Raw genomic sequence first — 18,230 nt, forward strand, 5'->3', positions numbered from 1 at the left:
GGTGACACCCTCTGGGTCGCCTGCCCACCCCCTCCCATTTGAGGACAGACATTGCGGCCTCACTCGGGGTGGGGGCAGAGGGTCCTCAGAAGTGCCACAGTCGGACAGCAGTGGGAGGGGAGAGACCAAGGGGCAGGGGCTTAGGGACAGAGGCTGAGAAACAATGTCAGAGACTGAGAGATAAGATAGGGCACAGAGATGGCACAGGAGACTCAGAGAGAGAGCCAAGGCCCTGGCTGGAAAAGACAGGGATTCCTGCAGGCTGGATCAGCCCCTGCAGAGATAGGGAGGGTGATGGGTTTCTGTAGGTTGTTGGGTGTCCTACCCAGCCCTGCACAAGTCAGGCAGTAGAAAACAAGAGAGATGACAACCAGCCAGGGAAACAGTACAAGTCAGTAGGCTGAGGCAGAGGGCCTAACCAGAGAACAGGCCAAAAAGACATGGTCTGGGTAGGGCTCAGTGCTCTGGGGACCCAGGTCTCACGCCAGCTTCCCAGGACACTGGTACTGGCAGCATGGCCTGTGGAAGCCTCCTGCATTCACTGGTGAGTCTCAGACTCATGTCCTGCCTGTTTGGGTTGTCAGGGACAGTTCCTGGGGCCAGGGCCTGCAGCTGAGAAGTTACAAGATAAACTGGTCAGGACACTCTTCATTGTAGGCAGTAGTCAGAATCAAACTGGCTCAAGTCAGAAAGGGAACCTGTTAGCTTATACGGGGCAAGCTTCAGGTATGGCTTGATCTAGGGTCATGTGTCAGCTCTCAGCTCTGCTCCTCTGTCTTGTCTTTACTATTCTGCATCTCTAGGCTCATATCCCACAAGCCTCCCCAGTGGCAAGAAAAGAGCCTCTTTCCCAAAGCCTCCAGCAAAGCTTTCGGGGCTGACTCTTCATTGGTCCAGCTTGAGTCAAGTATCCATCCCTGAGCCAATCTCTAGGGTCAAGGGATAGAACGTCCTTATTGGCCCTGCTCATTCAGCTCCCCAGTGTGGCTGGCCCAGGTCCTGGCTCACGCACAGGAGGCTTCCGTGAATATTTATATGGGGGCAAAGATTTGGCATCGAGATGCTGGATGTCTTTATGGGCTCCTGGACAAGTGACTGCCTATCTCCAGGCCCGAGTTGGGGGATGGGATCATTCTAGACCAGGCGTCTGCAAACTACGGGCTGTGAGCGCCACTGATTGTATAAATAAAGTTTTATTGGAACGCTACCACACTTGTTGCTTTCTAGAGGCATGTTGTGTGTGGCTGCTTGCACGCTGCTGAGGTAGAGCTCAGTAGCTGTGACAGAGACCACATGAAATTTAGAAAATGCTGGCCAACCCCCATCTAGACAAAGGCCTGAATGGTATGTGGAAAGACCCATTGTCATACAGTCTCTCTTTCTCCACCCAGGCCATCGATGATGACTGTAACCAGACGGGGCAGATGACAGCTGGATTGCTAGACTGGCCACAGGTACGGCCGGAGTGGGGAGCACCTGCTGGGGGCCAGATCTGGGGGCTCAGAACAGGGCCACCCTTGTCCCTGCCCTTTTGGAGGGAGGCAGGGTTAGTAAGACAGTTCGGCTATTCCAGCCGGTGGGAAGGAGATGCACACAGCCAGGACACCAGGCCTCATCTGGGCCCTTGGTGCTCTGTCTTCAGCCCTGTCACTCGGCAACCACACCAAATCCATCCCTGCCTCAGGGCCTTTGCACTTGCTGTTCCGTCAGCCTAGGACCTGCTTCCCTCAGATTGCCTCATGGCTTTCCCGCTCTCTCCTTCAGGTCTCTGCTCAGTCATTACCTCTTTAGAGAGGCCTTCCTTGCCCAGTCTGTATGAAATTCCAGATGCCCCACTCCCCACCTATGCCAGTCCAATAGAAACACAAGCCACTGAGGTTATTTACAATTTCTCATAGATTAAAAAAGTAAAGACACAGGCAAAATTAATGGCAATTTAACTGAACACTTCTAAAATGTGATCATCTCAACGTGTAATCAGTATAAAAAATACTGAGCTATTTTACATTCTTTTTTCTTTTTGCATGAAGTCTTCGAAATCCGGTGTGGCTTTTATCTACAGCACATCGCAGTTCAGATGCTGAATTTCCATCAGAAATACTTAATTTAGATTCCTAAAACTCACAGCTGGAAAAGTACATTCACCCACCCAAGTTGTTCCAAATGGACTTAAAAGTTTTCCAGGGACTGCATCGAGTATCTTTTTTTCTTTTTATTTAACAGCTTTATTGAGATTGAGTGACCCTACAGTAAACTGCACACGTGTGAAGTGTGCAGCTTGATAAGCTTGGAAACACATACACGCCCATGAAGCCATCGTCACAGTGATGCTAATATATTTGGCTTATTGGTCTTTCAATTTATTTATTTATTAAAAAGATCTATTTATTTATTAGAGAGAGAGAGAACAGGGAGAGGGGCAGAGGGAGCGAAGCAGATTCCCCGCTGAGCTCGATCTCATGACCTTGAGACCATGGCCTGAGCTGAAATCAGGAGTCAGGCACTTAACCGACTGAGCCACCCAGGTGCCCCTCGGTCTTTACATTTAAATTAATGAATTAAGATGAAAAATGCCATCCCTTAGTTGCGCTAGCCACATTTCCTACGCTCAGAAGACACTCTAGTCCTGTGGCTGCCATATATGTATTTGGTTCCCGACGGTCTTCCTGGCCAGGGTAGATGTGCACGAAAGCCAGGGCCCTGTTGGTCGTGTTCACAGTGTATCCCCAGGGCTGGCTCATGGGGCGACGGAGCATTCCAGCTAAGACTGGAAAGGTTTGTCCAGTGAATAAGTGAACGGAGAGAACAGGTTGGTGGGACAAAGCGGTGAGGTCCGTCAGCAAATGTGGAGTAGCCCGGACTGAGGGGCAGAGGGGGCTTGGCCAGAGCATGGCCACTGAGCGAGGAAGATGGGGTCCCGGCAGAAGTTTCCAGGCTCAAGGTGAGCACCTTGACGGGCCTCGAAGGGAGCCCAGGGGACAAAATGGTGGGTCGGGGGAAACAGGGAACGGAGCCAGCTCTTGGACTGACCAGTGGTGGGCTACAGGGAGCACATTTTCTCAGCCTTTCTCAGCTTCCGTTTTCCTCATCTGTAAAGTGGGGAACTGACAGTGTTCCCGCGAATGCCTGATGACTTAGTGCGTGTAAGTGGTTTAGAACAGCGCCTTCCGCTCCAGACGTGTTCATCGTTACTAAGGTAGGTTAATCATAGGCAGGAACCTAACTAGAAGGTTCAGGCCATTAGGACCCGCACCGTGGCTCCCAGTGAAAGTACAGGTACCCGGCCCTAGATTTTTGGGATCCCTTCCTGTGGCTTCCTGCTGTGTCTGCACTGCTGTAGCTTATGGTGCAGGACTCTCTCTTCCGTTCTCTCATTCATTCCCTCACCTGTGCACACACTTCTGCCGCTCTGTGCCCGTCTTGAGTGAACCTCACCCCCCACCCCCGTCTCCCCAGGGCACATTCGCCTCCCAGGTGACACTGGAAGGAGACAAGTTGAAAGTGGAGCGGGAGATTGACGGGGGCCTGGAGACCTTGCGGCTGAAGCTGCCTGCCGTGGTGACCGCCGACCTGCGGCTCAATGAACCCCGCTACGCCACGTTGCCCAACATCATGGTGAGCGCTGAGCGGATGGGTCCCTGAGGGCCCGGGAATGGGTGAATGCACGGCAGGCCCAGTGTCTCCCTGGTGCTCAGGCGAGGGGAGAAAGGATCCAAGGGACTTCTTATCCAAAGGAAGGGCTCACCCGGCTAAAAGGAAGAGTTCACTGTTCAGCATGGCCAGCTGGATGGGGTCATTGGGTCATCTTAGCCAATAGGGAGAGTTTAGCGTGCTGTCGCAGCCAAGAGGAAGGGTACAGTGGGTCATCTCATCCAGTAGGGTGGGTTCAGTGGGTCGGCGTGGCCAAAAGTCCGTGGAGTCATTACTGTCGGAAGGTTGACATTGCCAGTCCATTTCAGCCAGTGAAGGGCTTCCCAAGGCAGCTAACGAAAAGAGGACCCTCAGTAGAAGGGCTTCCCAGGACATCCCTGTCCACAGAAGTGATCTATACCAGGCCCCATAAGAGGCCACGCATGTCCTGGCTAGTGGGTAGGTCCAGACAAGTTCGGGCAGCGGGGCTGGTTGTGCAGATGTAGCGGACGCGGGGAGGAGGCTGCTGGAGGGGGGCAGGGGCTCCGGCAGTCCCGTGAACTGGGGCTGCCCGTGTGCAGAAAGCCAAGAAGAAGAAGATCGAGGTGATCAAGCCCACAGACCTGGGTGTGGACCTGACCTCCAAGCTGTCCGTGGTTAGCGTGGAGGACCCACCCCAGCGTATGGCCGGCGTCAAGGTGGAGACCACGGAGGACCTGGTGGCCAAGCTGAGGGAGATTGGGCGGATTTGAGCCCCTTCCCTGAAACTCAGCAATAAAACTATGACCCTCCTGACGACTGTCTCTGTTAACTCATTCCCTGGAGACCTGGTCTTTGATTCACTCAACAAACATTTACTTAAATCTCCTGTGTGCCAGGCCCTGTGCTGGGTGACGCCGGGGACCCAGGTGAGTCACATCCAGTGCTGAAGCGGAGGGGGGGGGATGGACACGGGCAGGGGCAGCTGTCTGCAGGGTGCCGAATGCTTTAAGGACAGGTGACACCATGCACTTGGGAGCCAACCTGGGGCACCTGACCTCGTACGTGGAGCCAGAGAGCTTTCCCAGGGAGAAGGCATCTCGGCTGAGTCTGGAAGATGCCTGTCTGTGAGGTGGGGAGAAGGGCTTTCCTCTGCAGAGTGTTTGCCGGGGACTTGCAGGTGTCAGGCCCCTGCCGAGGCTCAGGATTCAAGGGGGAAGGAAGCTGGAAGCTCAGGGTCCATTTGGGGAGACAGACAGACCACAGTCAAAACGTCACGTGGGGTTGAAAAGCCGGGGCTGGAGTCAGACTTGGTGATTTTGCAGCCTCGCTCACGGTTACCGGCTGTGGGGTCTTGAGTGAGTGACACCCCGTGTCTGAGCTTCGGTTTCCTGTCTGGCTGATCAAAGTAGGAAGAGCTTAGTGTAGCGGTGAAGGGCTCGGGGTCTGGATCCTGAGGCCCTGTCCAGGCCACCCCCCACTCTCTGAGCCTGGATTTCCTCCTCCCTCGGGTGCAGTGAGTAATAATGCCCGCGTTCTGGTTGTCTGGCATGGCATAACGAACCACCCCAAAACTCAGAGGCTCAAGCCACCAATCATTCATTTTGCCCATAAATCTGAAATTTGGGCAGGGCTTGGCAGGACAGCTCACCTCTCCAGGCTGCGGCATCGGTTGGGGTCTCGAGTGGGGCCACAGGATCGACATCCAAGATGACTTTGTCACGTGGCCTGCAAGGTGGCCGGGTTGTCGACTTGAGCTGGCTGTTGACCAGGGGCCACAATTCCTCTCCGGGGGGCTGCTGGAGCTAGCTTCGTCACAGCCTGGCTGCTGGGTTCCAACAGGGAGCGTTCTAGCACACGTGAAGTGGAATATGCCGGTCTGCAGGCCGAGATGAGGACCTCGCATGAGGTCACTTCTGCTCTACTCTCTTGGTGTGGTAGTCAGAGCCTAGCTGGATCCAAGGAGAGGGGACATGGACCCTACTCCTTAAGGGAGGAGGGTCAAATTTGCAGGCATCTTTAAGCTATAAACTTACCCCATTAATGTAGCCTCCCCAAGAACCACACTTGACACAAGGAAGGTGCTCACTCTGTATGATTACCATTGCTGTTACCGTGGTGAGAACGCCCCAATAAGCTCAGAGGACTGACAGCGAGCTGAGCAGAGGCCCTGAGCCCAGTGTGGGGTGGTGGGAGCTTTCAGGAGTGATCAGTCTGACTGCCCTGAGCCAAAGCCCAGCTCTGCCCTCTGGGCTGTGCAACTTCCTGCAGGTCCCTTGACCTCTCTGAGCCATAATCCCCTGGCCTGTAAAATAAGGATAATGACACCCAGCTCATAGGGCATTTGGAAGTGTGCGGGCAAATAATGCCTGGGAAGCATTTCGCATGGTTCCTGGCGCAGGAGAAGTGGTAATTATTATTATGATTCTTAACTAGGTGAGGCTGCAGGACAAGTTGGGGGGGGCAGGGAATGAGCAGAGCATTCCAGGCGGAGGAGAGACTGCCTGCAAATCTGGGAGGGGAGAGATGGGGCATAAGCATGGCCGGATGTTCAAAGAGTGGGTGTGGCTGGAGTGGTTGGGTCTGTGCCGCTCTGGGTCGGGAAGGGAACTTGGATGTCTCCTGAGGGTACAGGGGAGTCACGGGAGGGGCAGGGGCAGAAAGGGGTCAAGTGTGGATCCATGGATTGCTGGAGGCTGGAGGCTGGAGGGAGGAGAGGACGGGTCTGGCCAGTGGGAATGGAGAAGGAGGAGAGAGGACGGAAGAGGGCTCCCAGCCTCGGAACCGCACTTGAGATGGAGAGCCCAGGAAGGGGGTTGTGTTGGAGGGAAGATGCTGAGTTTGGTGGGATGCAGGGCATTTGAGGCCCTGGGGGGCACGGAGATGCAACTCTGGGTCTCGGGAGAGGTTGGGAGACAGCCAGTCAAGACCTGTCCCGAGGGGAGCAGGGAGCTATGGGAGGCCTTGGAGAAAAGTAGGAGCAGGGTCAAACGCAGGGATCTGAGGCTGCAGGCCGGACAGAGGCTGGCGAGGAGGAAGCCTGAACTGAGGCCAAGGCCATCGGAGGTGGGGGCTCTCTGTAGGGTCACCTCCCCCTCCTCCAAGAGGTCTTCCTGGCTTCTGTTGCCCACGGGTTTGGTACCACATTTCTGCTGGGACCCAGCTCTCCCCATCTTTCACCCTGGGGGTGGGGAGCGCAGGGGTCGGATGGGACCAGCTGCCGAGGACAGTGGGGTGGGGTGGCTGGCACTGCCACTAGATTGGGGGTGGGGGATCCTGGCACCTCCCACTGGGTCTGGCTTCCTTCCCCGCCCAGGAAGCTACCAGTCCTGTAGGACTTGTCGACCAGGAGGCACAGGTGCAGGCCCTGGAGTCTCTCTCCAGTGTCCTCACGGGTGCGGCCAGCACCATGGACACCTCACGGGCTCTGCTGCTCTTCCTGCTCCTGGGTAAGTCCCCTGCTCGGCCCCTTCCCCACCGGTTCCTCTTCTCAGCAGCCTCTCAACGCCCTCCCCTCCTCTCCTTGCAGCCTCTGGAGGAGGGGTCCTCACCCATGGAGCCTCTTCTGGAGTTCAGCAAACCAGTTTCTCCCTGGACTCAGAAAGCTCTTCCCAGCGCCCAGGTTCAAAAGTCTCCTCCATCAAACCCCCTAGCCGGAAATTTCCAGATCAGTCTCCAGGTTCAAAAACCACTGCTGCTGTCCCTCATTCCAAATGGTTTCTTGAGGCCTCGAATTTTAGCGATGTGCCTCGGTCCGTCTGGTCAAATGTTTCTGCTGACGGCCAGAAGTTGAGCCTGGATCCTACCTTCTCTGAAATCCTGGATTCTGGAGGATTTTCTGATGTCTTAGGTTCTCAAGTTCCTGCCAAAGACTCAGAGCCCTCCTTCTCTGTTAAGACGCCAGCTTCAAACATGTCAGCTCAAGTCCCAGATCCTGAAGTATCTGTTGAGACCCCAGGTTCAAAATTCTCCCCTGAGGATCAGGATCTTGAAATCACTGCCCAGACCCCCAAATCCAAGGTAACCGCAATAGCCCACCCAGTGGAAAACCTCCCCCAGCAAGTGGGGAGGCCTCTCTCGGTGCTAGTGGGGACCACCATCCAGCTCCCTCTAGTTCCGGTTCCCAGCCCCGGCCCTTCTGCTCCTCTGGTTGTCTGGCGCCGAGGCTCCAAGGTGCTGGCAGCCGGGGGTCTTGGGCCAGGGGCTCCCCTGATCAGCTTGGATCCTGCTCACCGAGACCGCTTACGATTTGACCAGGCCCAAGGGGGCCTGGAACTTGCCTCTGCCCAGCTAGAGGATGCCGGGGTCTACACCGCTGAGGTTATCCGGGCTGGGGTCTCCCGGCAGATTCGGGAGTTCACGGTGGGTGTGTATGGTAAGTGGGTACTGAAGTCTAGAGTGCAGGCCCTTTGGGCAGGTGGCTGCTGTCTGATGGAGTTTTTTTCCCTCGACAGGGGAGAGAGGAGGGATAAGAGGGGCTGGGGCTCAAGACAAGCGTTCTTGAGGAAAGTTGGACCTGGGGATCAAGACCCCTGGGGGTTTGGAATCTTGAGGAGAGAGTGGGGGACTCAGACTCAGCGGTCTATGAGGAGGTCTATGAGGTCTATGAGGAGGACTCCTGGGGCTGGACCTGGAAGTCCTGGGTGGGAAGAGTGGAGAAGGCTGGGTCATGGAGTCCTGGATCTAGGGGGCGAGCCGGCCAGGGACCATGTCCTGAGCCCGTTCCCTTCTCCCAGAGCCGCTGCCCCAGCTGTCGGTGCAGCCGGAGACCCCCGAGACAGAGGAGGGGGCAGCCGAGCTCCGGCTGCGGTGCCTGGGGTGGGGGCCGGGTCGCGGGGAGCTGAGCTGGAGCCGGGACGGACGCACCCTGGAGGCAACGGACCCTGAGGGAGCAGAGCCACCCCGGATCCGCACAGAGGGCGACCAGCTGCTCATCACGCGCCCTGTGCGCAGCGACCAGGCCCGGTACACTTGTCGCGTCCGCAGCCCCTTCGGCCACACGGAGGCTGCGGCCGACGTCAGTGTCTTCTGTGAGTGGGGTGTGCCTCGGGTCGGGGGCCGTGGCCTGGGAGCTCAGGCTCCTGGTCCGAGGCGGAGGGGGGGTTGGAGGTCCAGCGCCCCGGGGTCGTGGCGGAGTCCCGGGTAACCCTGACTCTCCCGGTCCGGACCCCTTCCTCCAGACGGCCCGGATGCGCCGGTCATCAAGGTGTCCTCGGACCGCAACGCCGCCCCCGCCCTCTATGTCACGGCGGGCAGCAACGTGACCCTGCGCTGCACCGCCGCCTCGCGGCCGCCCGCCGACATCGCGTGGAGCCTGGCCGACCCAGCCGAGGCTGCGGTGCCCGCCGGCCCGCGTCTCCTGCTGCCCGCGGTCCGGCCGGGCCACGCCGGCACCTACGCCTGCCTCGCCGCGAACCCGCACACCGGCCACCGCCGCCGCGCTCTGCTCAACCTCACTGTGGCGGGGGAGCGCGGCCCGGACGGGGTGGAGCGGGCTCCCCGGGAGGGCGGGGCCACAACAGAGGGGCGGGGCCAGCATTAACTGGGTAGAGGTTCCTGGGCAAGGGGCGATCTCAACAAATTAAGCAGAGGGTCAAATGGCGAAGAGTGGACAGAGTGAGAAGGGACTTAAGGCGTTTGGGCCAGTAAGTGGGATTAGCAAATAAAGACATTACCTGGGAAAGGGGCGGGGTCACAAGAGAAAGGGGGCTGGGTCATTCCAGAAGTGGGCGGAGTTCTCTTAGATGTGGGACGGGGCGCAACAGGAGGGGCGTAGATGTCTGGCTAAAGGCCCAGAGTAATTTGGTGGAAGGGGTGGGACTACAAAGGAAGGGACGGGGTTATGTTTGCAAGGAAAGAAATCAGTGCAGAGATGGTAGTTTCCTTAGCAAAGAGAGGCCGTCAGTGGGGACGCGGCTGCCCACTCAGCCTGGAAGTTTCTGGGAAAGGGAGCTGGGTGGCAAGAGAACGGGGCGCGGACGACGCCTACGGGCCGGTGCCAGGTGCTGAAGTGTTGGCGTGAATGCGTGGAGAGGCGGAGCTGGAGGGGTGAGGGGGGAGAGGCTGACCCCTTGAGCTCTCCCTCCGCTCCACAGATCTGCCTCCCGGGTCCCCACAATGCTCAGTCGAAGGCGGTCCAGGGGACCGCAGCCTCCGCTTCCGCTGCTCGTGGCCCGGCGGGGTCCCCGCCGCCTCCCTGCAGTTCCAGGGTCTCCCTGAAGGCGTCCGCGCGGGACCGGTGCCCTCGGCGCTCCTAGCGGCTGTCCCTGCCCACCCCCGGCTCAGCGGCGTCCGCGTCACCTGTCTCGCTCACCACCTGGTGACCACGCGCACCTGCACCGTCACCCCGGGTGAGAGCCGGTGGGATTTCTTTCCTGTTTCCCGACGAGGGGGTATTTCTTATCTCCTTTAGGAAATGAGAAAGGCAGACTTCCAACTCCAGGAAAAGAGATTTCGTTTGTCATAAACCCTGCAGAAGGACCAAGGTTTTTCCTATACCTCAAGCAGGGGAAGGGCCGCAGTTTCTTTCCTGGACCCAGGAAGAGGGCTGACACCTTTCCACGTGTCCAGAGAAATGAAGGCTCGGGAATCACATGAATTTCCCGGTTCAAAACCTGGTCCATACTATGTATCTAGTTCGTCGTTACTAAGGAAATCAGACGATGATTGAATGAGAGAGTGGGTGAATGGGCAGCGCTTCCTCGTTCGCTCCAGTTTCACTGCGATGCACTTCACCAAAGGGCGCAGGACTTGGTCTTTGACTGCAGGGTAAGATCTTGACTTGGCGGGGTTTCTTCTACCCGCAGAGGCCCCCCGGGAGGTTCTGCTACGTCCCACAGTGGAGGAAACGCGGTCAGGGGAGGCAGAGGTGGTGCTCGAGACCACCGGCTGTCCTCCACCATCCAGAGCCTCTTGGGCCCGAGAAGGGCGGCCTGTGGCCCCAGGAGGTGGGGGTCGCCTGCGGCTCAGCCAAGATGGGCTCAGGCTCCTCATTAGCAACTTCAGTCCGGACTGGGACCTGGGAAATTACTCCGTGCTGTGCAGCGGGGCGCTGGGCGCTGGGGGCAACCAGATTACTCTCCTTGGTGAGTCCCTTTCTTTCCCAGAACCCAGAAGTCCAGGTCCTCCAGCCCCTTCTAACCTCAGACCCCGTCCCAGCCCCTTCTCCCTCAGATCCAAGAGTCCAGGCCCTCAGTCCCTTCCTCTTGTAGGCCTAGAAGGCTCCCCAGACCCTCTGCTCCAGGACCTATGACTCCAGGTCTTCTGCCCTCTCCCCTCCAGGACCCATTAATCGAGCCCCCACCTTCGTCCCCCCAGGACCCTCCATCTCCTCGTGGAGGCTGCAGAGAGCCCAGGATGCAGCTGTGCTGACTTGGGATGTGGAACGCGGGGCCCTAATCAGTGGTTTTGAGATCCAGGCACGACGAGAGGGCCCTGACCTGGGTAGAGGCCCTACCTACAAGGACTGGGTCTCCCTACTCATCCTGGGGCCTCGGGAGCGGTCAGCCGTGGTGCCCCTTCCCCGTCGGAACCCTGGGACTTGGGCCTTCCGCATCCTGCCCACCCTGGGGGGCCAGCCAGGGACCCCATCACAAAGCCGAGTCTACCAGGCCAGTGAGTTGGGACTGTTGGAGCCTTTTCCTGGGCTGCCTCCCTTGCTCTGTTTCCCTGTATCCGGCTCGTCTGTTTGTATCCACTTTCTGGGGCCACGGTCACAAAGGACCATGAACTGGGGGGCTTGGACCAACAGAAATGTATTCTCTCCCAGCTCTGGAGGCCAGAAGTCAGACATCAAGGTGTCAGTGCTCTGTCTCAGGGAAATCGGGGCTGTGCTCCCTCTGAGACTCGGGTCTCAGAGTCTTTGCCGACCTCTTCCACCTTCTGATAGTGGCCACCAATCCTTGGCCTTCCTTGACTTGTAGCTGCATTGTTGCGGTCAGTCTCTGCCTCTGGCTTCCCACAGCCTCCTCTTCCCTGTGCATGTCTCTGTCTTCTTGTAAGGATTCTAGTCATATCGGACTAGGGCTCATCCTCATGATCTCATCTTGACTTGATTGGTTGAATCGTGTCTCCCCCCAAAAGATATATTGACATCTTAGCCCTCCGTACCTGCGAATGTGACCTTATTTGGAAACAGAGCCTTTGCCGAAGACCGACTCTATTTCTGCGATAGCACATTATTTTTGTACAGCACATTTATTTTTCTCCTTGGTGCAACCTGTAATTGTTACTAATTTGTGCATTTGTTTCTGATTTCCCTAAAATTAATCCCGGTGCATTTGTTTCTGATTTCCCTAAAATTAATCTGGGTTTGCTCACTCGTGGATTGTTACCATCTGGTAGGATGCCAGGCATACCGGTTACGTGGTAAATGCTAAATGATTTGAGAGTCTGAGGTCCCAGCTTCCTGGGTCCTGAAATACCTGTAGCAGGTTGGTTAGGAAACTTGGGTCCAGCCCTGGCTCCTGCTCCCTTATCCTCCTCCATCTCTCTGTCTTTTCCAGGTCCCACCCTGAGCTCCGGGGCCATTGCTGGCATCGTCCTGGGCTCCCTACTGGGCCTGGCGCTCCTGGCAGCACTTCTCTACCTGTGTATCTGCTGCCTGTGCAGTCTTCGGGGTGAGTGAGGGGCGCACTGGGAGGGTCCCTAGAAAGAGGCCCGTTGGAGACCTGGCTGACCGAGTCAGCACGGCCACAGGTCCTTCATCCCGCCTTCTACCTCCAGATCAGCCAATCAGAGTAAGGCTCCGCCCCCTTTCCGAGCTTCCCTGGTCATTGGCTGGGTTGGTATGTCGGAACAGCCAATCACGTGTTTCTGTTTCTCTTCCTCTTACCAGGAGACTCTCTCAAGAAAAAGCAGCATCCCCCCTCCTTGACCCCTGTGGTTCCCCCACTGGAAAAAAAGTTGCAGAGCGTAACCCCAGTGCAGACCTCACAGCCTGTGCCCCTCAAAGTCCCGCTGGAGGACCCGAGCCCAGACAGGGCCCGCCAGGTGAGTGTGGGTGCCGCAGTGCCCTGGAATGGGGGTGGGACTTTTTGTGTTTTAGGGAGAGGAGATGGTCTGAGTCCTCTTCCTCCAGCTCTACTTGTTGGTTTAGGAAGTTGGTAACCCCCTCCCAAACATAAAAATTGGACAGGAATTCCCATCAAATGTTTGTCATATTAAGAGTGAAATTCCAATTTCCCCCTAAAGGAGGGAAAACTCCTTTATTCTTTCTTTTCCATAAACATTGGCAAAACTTCCATTTTCTGTCAGACGTGGGATGGAATGTCTTCTTCCCCATGAAAGCTGGGTTGTTCCTTGTCTTATCTCTCCCAAGTAACAAGATAAATGGTGGCAAAATAAGTGCTGGTTTGAGGCTGGCTCAGACATTTCTTTTTTCCCTGTTGTAAATGGAGGGAACCTGGCTAATATCTGGCTGATTTGAGCTAGTGCTAGAAAAGTGTGAGTCATGTCACATTCAGGGTAACCCCTGAGCTCGTCCTCCTCCCTTCCTTTCTCTTCCAGGCCACTGGCCCCAATCCAGTCGTCTTTCCGGCTGGGGGTCCCAGGACTGTTCGGGTAGCCACACAGGTGTGACCAGGGCCCGCTGTGCACAGGATTTTTTTGGTAGGACCTCCTGTTTCACCCCGACCCTGTCCTGCTGTGACTGAAGATCCCCCCCCCCCCAAATGTGAGACTCCCTGCCTCCCTCTGTCAGCGCAGAAGACTACTTGAATTTGTGCAGCTAAGGAGCTGTGGCTTCTGGGCTCGGAGAGACTACTACTGATCTATCTGTGGGGTTTGCACAGCTTCCCGGTGGGCAGGACCTACAGGCCCGGTGGTGGGCAGGCTGTCCTGTGCTGCTCCGAGCCCCGAAGGGGGCCCAGTCTCATTCTCTCAGAAAGGTTTCCTACATCCGCTCCTCTCCTCCAGGCCATACCCCATCCAGCTCCCAGGGTCTTTATCCTGACATAGCTCAGACCACGTCCTCTCCTCTTTAAACCCTTCTGGGGGTGCCCATTGCCCTTCAGATATGGTCCCGACTCCTCACTGTGATTTTCAGAACCTTGTGGTTTGGCTTCTTTTCACTTCTGACCTCCCCTTCCTGTGCTTCACCCCTGCTATTAACAGCAGGCTTTCTGTGCACCTGCTCTAAGCCCCAGAGTTTGCTTTGCCTGGAACACCACCCTTTGCCCCAGGTCATTCACTTCTCAAGTGTGATGGTAACTGAGCGGCAGTGATTTATAGGAAATATATATTGGGTCATTCGGATGACCAAAATATTTCTCAGACAGCTTTCACCTCGGTCCACAGTTCTTGAAGACGATTCAGAGCCACAAAGGCCAAATTGGGGTCTTGGTATTAATGAAGGTGACTTTTGGACCCCACCCAAAGGCGGGGCTGGTGGCCGGAGGACCAAACCTGTGATTAGAGGACTGACCCCTCCATACCCCCTCCCAGGAGTGGGGAGGGAATGGAGGTTGAATCCGCCAATGGCCAGTGACTTAGTCAATCATGACGGTATAATGAAGCCTCCGTAAACACCCAAGAGGACAGCTCTTGGTCCATTTCCGGAGAGCTTCCGCAGTGCGGGACCGGGAATGCCCCCCTGTACCGCTGAGGCGGGCCCCGAGCTCCACAAGGACAGAAACTCCTTTGTTGGGGAGCTTGCCCTGTGTTATCTCTTCATCTGGTTGTTGATTCATATCCTTTCTCGTATCATTTTAATAAACTGGTAAATATAAGTACGCTTTTCCCTGAGTCCTGCCAGCCCGTCTAGGAAATTAATCAAATCCAAGGACGACGCCTTCGGAACCTCCAGCTGTAGGCAGTCGCTCCAAAGCCCGGGTGGTGGCCTGGGGGGCGTCGCGGGTGTCTGAAGTGGGGCCTGGGGGCGGCAGGCTTGTAGGACTGCACCCCTCACTGTGGAATCTGATGCTGTCTCTGGGGAGACAGTGGCAGAATGGAGTTGAATTCTCAGACACATGCTGGTCTCAGAATTGCTTGGTGTTGTCATTATCCCCAGCACTTAACACAGAGCCTGGCACACAGCAGGCGATCGATAAGTACTGGTTGACTGAGCAAATGTTTTGGCGCCCGTGGAAGGCTGGGTTTGCCGCCGCTCTCCCCAGCGTGATGCCTTTCTTTCTTAGCCGGGTTTCTCGTTGGAAATTTAGGGGGTGCATCAGTGAAGAGTCCCTTGGCTGCAAGTAACAAGATAAATGGTGGCAAAATAAGTGCTGGTTTGAGGCTGGCTCAGCAACGTAGAGACCCCGTGAAGGACCTGAGCTCCCTGCGCCCTTCTGCCCGGCCACTCTCCGTGGGTTGGGACACTGTCTTAGGTGGCAAGATGGCTGCTGGAGCTCCAGGCATCACCTCTTCATACAACTGTATCTGAAGACAAAAGGAAGGGAGCGAGGTTCCCTTCCCACGCCCCTTCTCTTGACCAACCTCATGAGTAAGGAGAAAACTTTTCTGCAAGCCCATCGGCAAAATTCCGTTATTGACCCCAAATCACTGNTGACCAACCTCATGAGTAAGGAGAAAACTTTTCTGCAAGCCCATCGGCAAAATTCCGTTATTGACCCCAAATGAGCNACCCCAAATCACTGCACATCACTGCAAGGGAGGCTGGGAAACCAAACATCTCAGCCTGTATCGTGGGAGGCGGGTCTGATCGGAAAGGTGGAAAAAACTAAAGCATCTGTCTCAGAGAAGGAAAGGATGTGAGGTGTTCTGGTTAAAGATTGGGATGAAAGAGGCCTTTAGGGAAATAGAGGTCTTAGATCTTTTTGGAAAGGTGAAGGCTGGGGTCCTGGGTACCTGGATCCTCTATATATCTTTTTTATATCCGTTAGACCTTTCATTTCCTTTTTAATCACTAGTAAGAAACCTAACACAACTTGGCTTATACATATTCAGGGGACTGTATTGCTTATGTAAATGAAGGTGGGCATCAGGTAAGTTCTGATCCAGCTGCTAAAAGGATGTCACCGCGGACTCAGTTTCTTTAGACCTTCCTCTCTGTATTCCAAGGTGTTTCTCTCATTCTCAGCCTGTACATGCTATCTTCCCCACCACCACTTATCCCTGCAGACCCAAGATCTGCCGTGTAATGGGGAAAAGCAACTGTGCAGCTCTAGATAGACCTCCCATCATTGTGTAATGGGTCAATCCCAAATCTACCAAGAGAGAAGGTAGAAGTGGTGCTGGGAGGCACCACCAATGACCCTTTGCCCTCCACTCCCCCAAATCCTTAATGACCCTGACACTTGCAGGCAGAGACTTTGGAAAAAGGCGTTTATTGGTGTGGTGGTCTCAACACTCCCCATGAATCGGAACACACGGCCCCCAGGGCCCCCCGCCCCCTCCCTGGCATCCCTCCCCCACCCCTCCCCAACCCCTGGACCCTGGGGATGGAAGACAATGTGGGATGGGGCCCACGCCCCCGTCTGAGGTACAGTCACTGCCCCTTGNGGTTGGTATGTCGGAACAGCCAATCACGTGTTTCTGTTTCTCTTCCTCTTACCAGGAGACTCTCTCAAGAAAAAGCAGCATCCCCCCTCCTTGACCCCTGTGGTTCCCCCACTGGAAAAAAAGTTGCAGAGCGTAACCCCAGTGCAGACCTCACAGCCTGTGCCCCTCAAAGTCCCGCTGGAGGACCCGAGCCCAGACAGGGCCCGCCAGGTGAGTGTGGGTGCCGCAGTGCCCTGGAATGGGGGTGGGACTTTTTGTGTTTTAGGGAGAGGAGATGGTCTGAGTCCTCTTCCTCCAGCTCTACTTGTTGGTTTAGGAAGTTGGTAACCCCCTCCCAAACATAAAAATTGGACAGGAATTCCCATCAAATGTTTGTCATATTAAGAGTGAAATTCCAATTTCCCCCTAAAGGAGGGAAAACTCCTTTATTCTTTCTTTTCCATAAACATTGGCAAAACTTCCATTTTCTGTCAGACGTGGGATGGAATGTCTTCTTCCCCATGAAAGCTGGGTTGTTCCTTGTCTTATCTCTCCCAAGTAACAAGATAAATGGTGGCAAAATAAGTGCTGGTTTGAGGCTGGCTCAGACATTTCTTTTTTCCCTGTTGTAAATGGAGGGAACCTGGCTAATATCTGGCTGATTTGAGCTAGTGCTAGAAAAGTGTGAGTCATGTCACATTCAGGGTAACCCCTGAGCTCGTCCTCCTCCCTTCCTTTCTCTTCCAGGCCACTGGCCCCAATCCAGTCGTCTTTCCGGCTGGGGGTCCCAGGACTGTTCGGGTAGCCACACAGGTGTGACCAGGGCCCGCTGTGCACAGGATTTTTTTGGTAGGACCTCCTGTTTCACCCCGACCCTGTCCTGCTGTGACTGAAGATCCCCCCCCCCCCAAATGTGAGACTCCCTGCCTCCCTCTGTCAGCGCAGAAGACTACTTGAATTTGTGCAGCTAAGGAGCTGTGGCTTCTGGGCTCGGAGAGACTACTACTGATCTATCTGTGGGGTTTGCACAGCTTCCCGGTGGGCAGGACCTACAGGCCCGGTGGTGGGCAGGCTGTCCTGTGCTGCTCCGAGCCCCGAAGGGGGCCCAGTCTCATTCTCTCAGAAAGGTTTCCTACATCCGCTCCTCTCCTCCAGGCCATACCCCATCCAGCTCCCAGGGTCTTTATCCTGACATAGCTCAGACCACGTCCTCTCCTCTTTAAACCCTTCTGGGGGTGCCCATTGCCCTTCAGATATGGTCCCGACTCCTCACTGTGATTTTCAGAACCTTGTGGTTTGGCTTCTTTTCACTTCTGACCTCCCCTTCCTGTGCTTCACCCCTGCTATTAACAGCAGGCTTTCTGTGCACCTGCTCTAAGCCCCAGAGTTTGCTTTGCCTGGAACACCACCCTTTGCCCCAGGTCATTCACTTCTCAAGTGTGATGGTAACTGAGCGGCAGTGATTTATAGGAAATATATATTGGGTCATTCGGATGACCAAAATATGTTTCTCAGACAGCTTTCACCTCGGTCCACAGTTCTTGAAGACGATTCAGAGCCACAAAGGCCAAATTGGGGTCTTGGTATTAATGAAGGTGACTTTTGGACCCCACCCAAAGGCGGGGCTGGTGGCCGGAGGACCAAACCTGTGATTAGAGGACTGACCCCTCCATACCCCCTCCCAGGAGTGGGGAGGGAATGGAGGTTGAATCCGCCAATGGCCAGTGACTTAGTCAATCATGACGGTATAATGAAGCCTCCGTAAACACCCAAGAGGACAGCTCTTGGTCCATTTCCGGAGAGCTTCCGCAGTGCGGGACCGGGAATGCCCCCCTGTACCGCTGAGGCGGGCCCCGAGCTCCACAAGGACAGAAACTCCTTTGTTGGGGAGCTTGCCCTGTGTTATCTCTTCATCTGGTTGTTGATTCATATCCTTTCTCGTATCATTTTAATAAACTGGTAAATATAAGTACGCTTTTCCCTGAGTCCTGCCAGCCCGTCTAGGAAATTAATCAAATCCAAGGACGACGCCTTCGGAACCTCCAGCTGTAGGCAGTCGCTCCAAAGCCCGGGTGGTGGCCTGGGGGGCGTCGCGGGTGTCTGAAGTGGGGCCTGGGGGCGGCAGGCTTGTAGGACTGCACCCCTCACTGTGGAATCTGATGCTGTCTCTGGGGAGACAGTGG

The 18,230-nt window shown here is 55.7% G+C and overlaps 2 protein-coding genes and 1 long non-coding RNA gene across 3 annotated transcripts in view; all 3 read left to right on the forward strand.

The window, feature by feature from the left end:
* ETFB (electron transfer flavoprotein subunit beta) overlaps nucleotides 1–4,425 on the forward strand; it is a 13,701-nt gene extending 9,276 nt beyond the window's left edge. The window contains exons 4-6 of the mRNA XM_002927921.4: nucleotides 1,392–1,454; nucleotides 3,457–3,615; nucleotides 4,212–4,425. Coding sequence (XP_002927967.1) covers nucleotides 1,392–1,454; nucleotides 3,457–3,615; nucleotides 4,212–4,382 — 393 coding nt within the window. The 3' untranslated portion in view covers nucleotides 4,383–4,425. The remainder of the gene's footprint in view (nucleotides 1–1,391; nucleotides 1,455–3,456; nucleotides 3,616–4,211) is intronic.
* Nucleotides 4,400–13,867, forward strand: VSIG10L (V-set and immunoglobulin domain containing 10 like). The gene is made up of 11 exons (XM_034639068.1): nucleotides 4,400–4,538; nucleotides 6,926–7,058; nucleotides 7,139–7,984; nucleotides 8,346–8,639; nucleotides 8,790–9,074; nucleotides 9,705–9,959; nucleotides 10,416–10,694; nucleotides 10,927–11,223; nucleotides 12,114–12,227; nucleotides 12,446–12,600; nucleotides 13,117–13,867. The coding sequence occupies exons 1-11, from the start codon at nucleotides 4,413–4,415 to the stop codon at nucleotides 13,186–13,188; spliced, it is 2,856 nt and encodes a 951-aa protein (XP_034494959.1). The 5' UTR covers nucleotides 4,400–4,412; the 3' UTR covers nucleotides 13,189–13,867.
* Nucleotides 13,868–16,128: 2,261 nt separating this feature from the next.
* LOC117795256 lies at nucleotides 16,129–18,016 on the forward strand. The gene is made up of 2 exons (XR_004619169.1): nucleotides 16,129–16,278; nucleotides 16,795–18,016. It is a non-coding gene; the product is annotated as an uncharacterized LOC117795256 (long non-coding RNA).
* Nucleotides 18,017–18,230: the final 214 nt, after the last annotated feature.

This window comes from Ailuropoda melanoleuca, chromosome 12, assembly GCF_002007445.2.
Source record: "Ailuropoda melanoleuca isolate Jingjing chromosome 12, ASM200744v2, whole genome shotgun sequence".
In the NCBI taxonomy this organism is placed as follows: Eukaryota; Metazoa; Chordata; class Mammalia; order Carnivora; family Ursidae; genus Ailuropoda; species Ailuropoda melanoleuca.

Excerpts from the sequence above, each read along its gene's own strand:
- VSIG10L (XM_034639068.1), top strand. The coding sequence starts at position 4,413 with ATGACCCTCCTGACGACTGTCTCTGTTAACTCATTCCCTGGAGACCTG. Across the intron at positions 8,640-8,789 it reads GGCCGACGTCAGTGTCTTCT|ACGGCCCGGATGCGCCGGTC; the intron begins GTGAGTGGGGTG and ends CCCTTCCTCCAG. Across the intron at positions 9,960-10,415 it reads CACCTGCACCGTCACCCCGG|AGGCCCCCCGGGAGGTTCTG; the intron begins GTGAGAGCCGGT and ends TTCTACCCGCAG.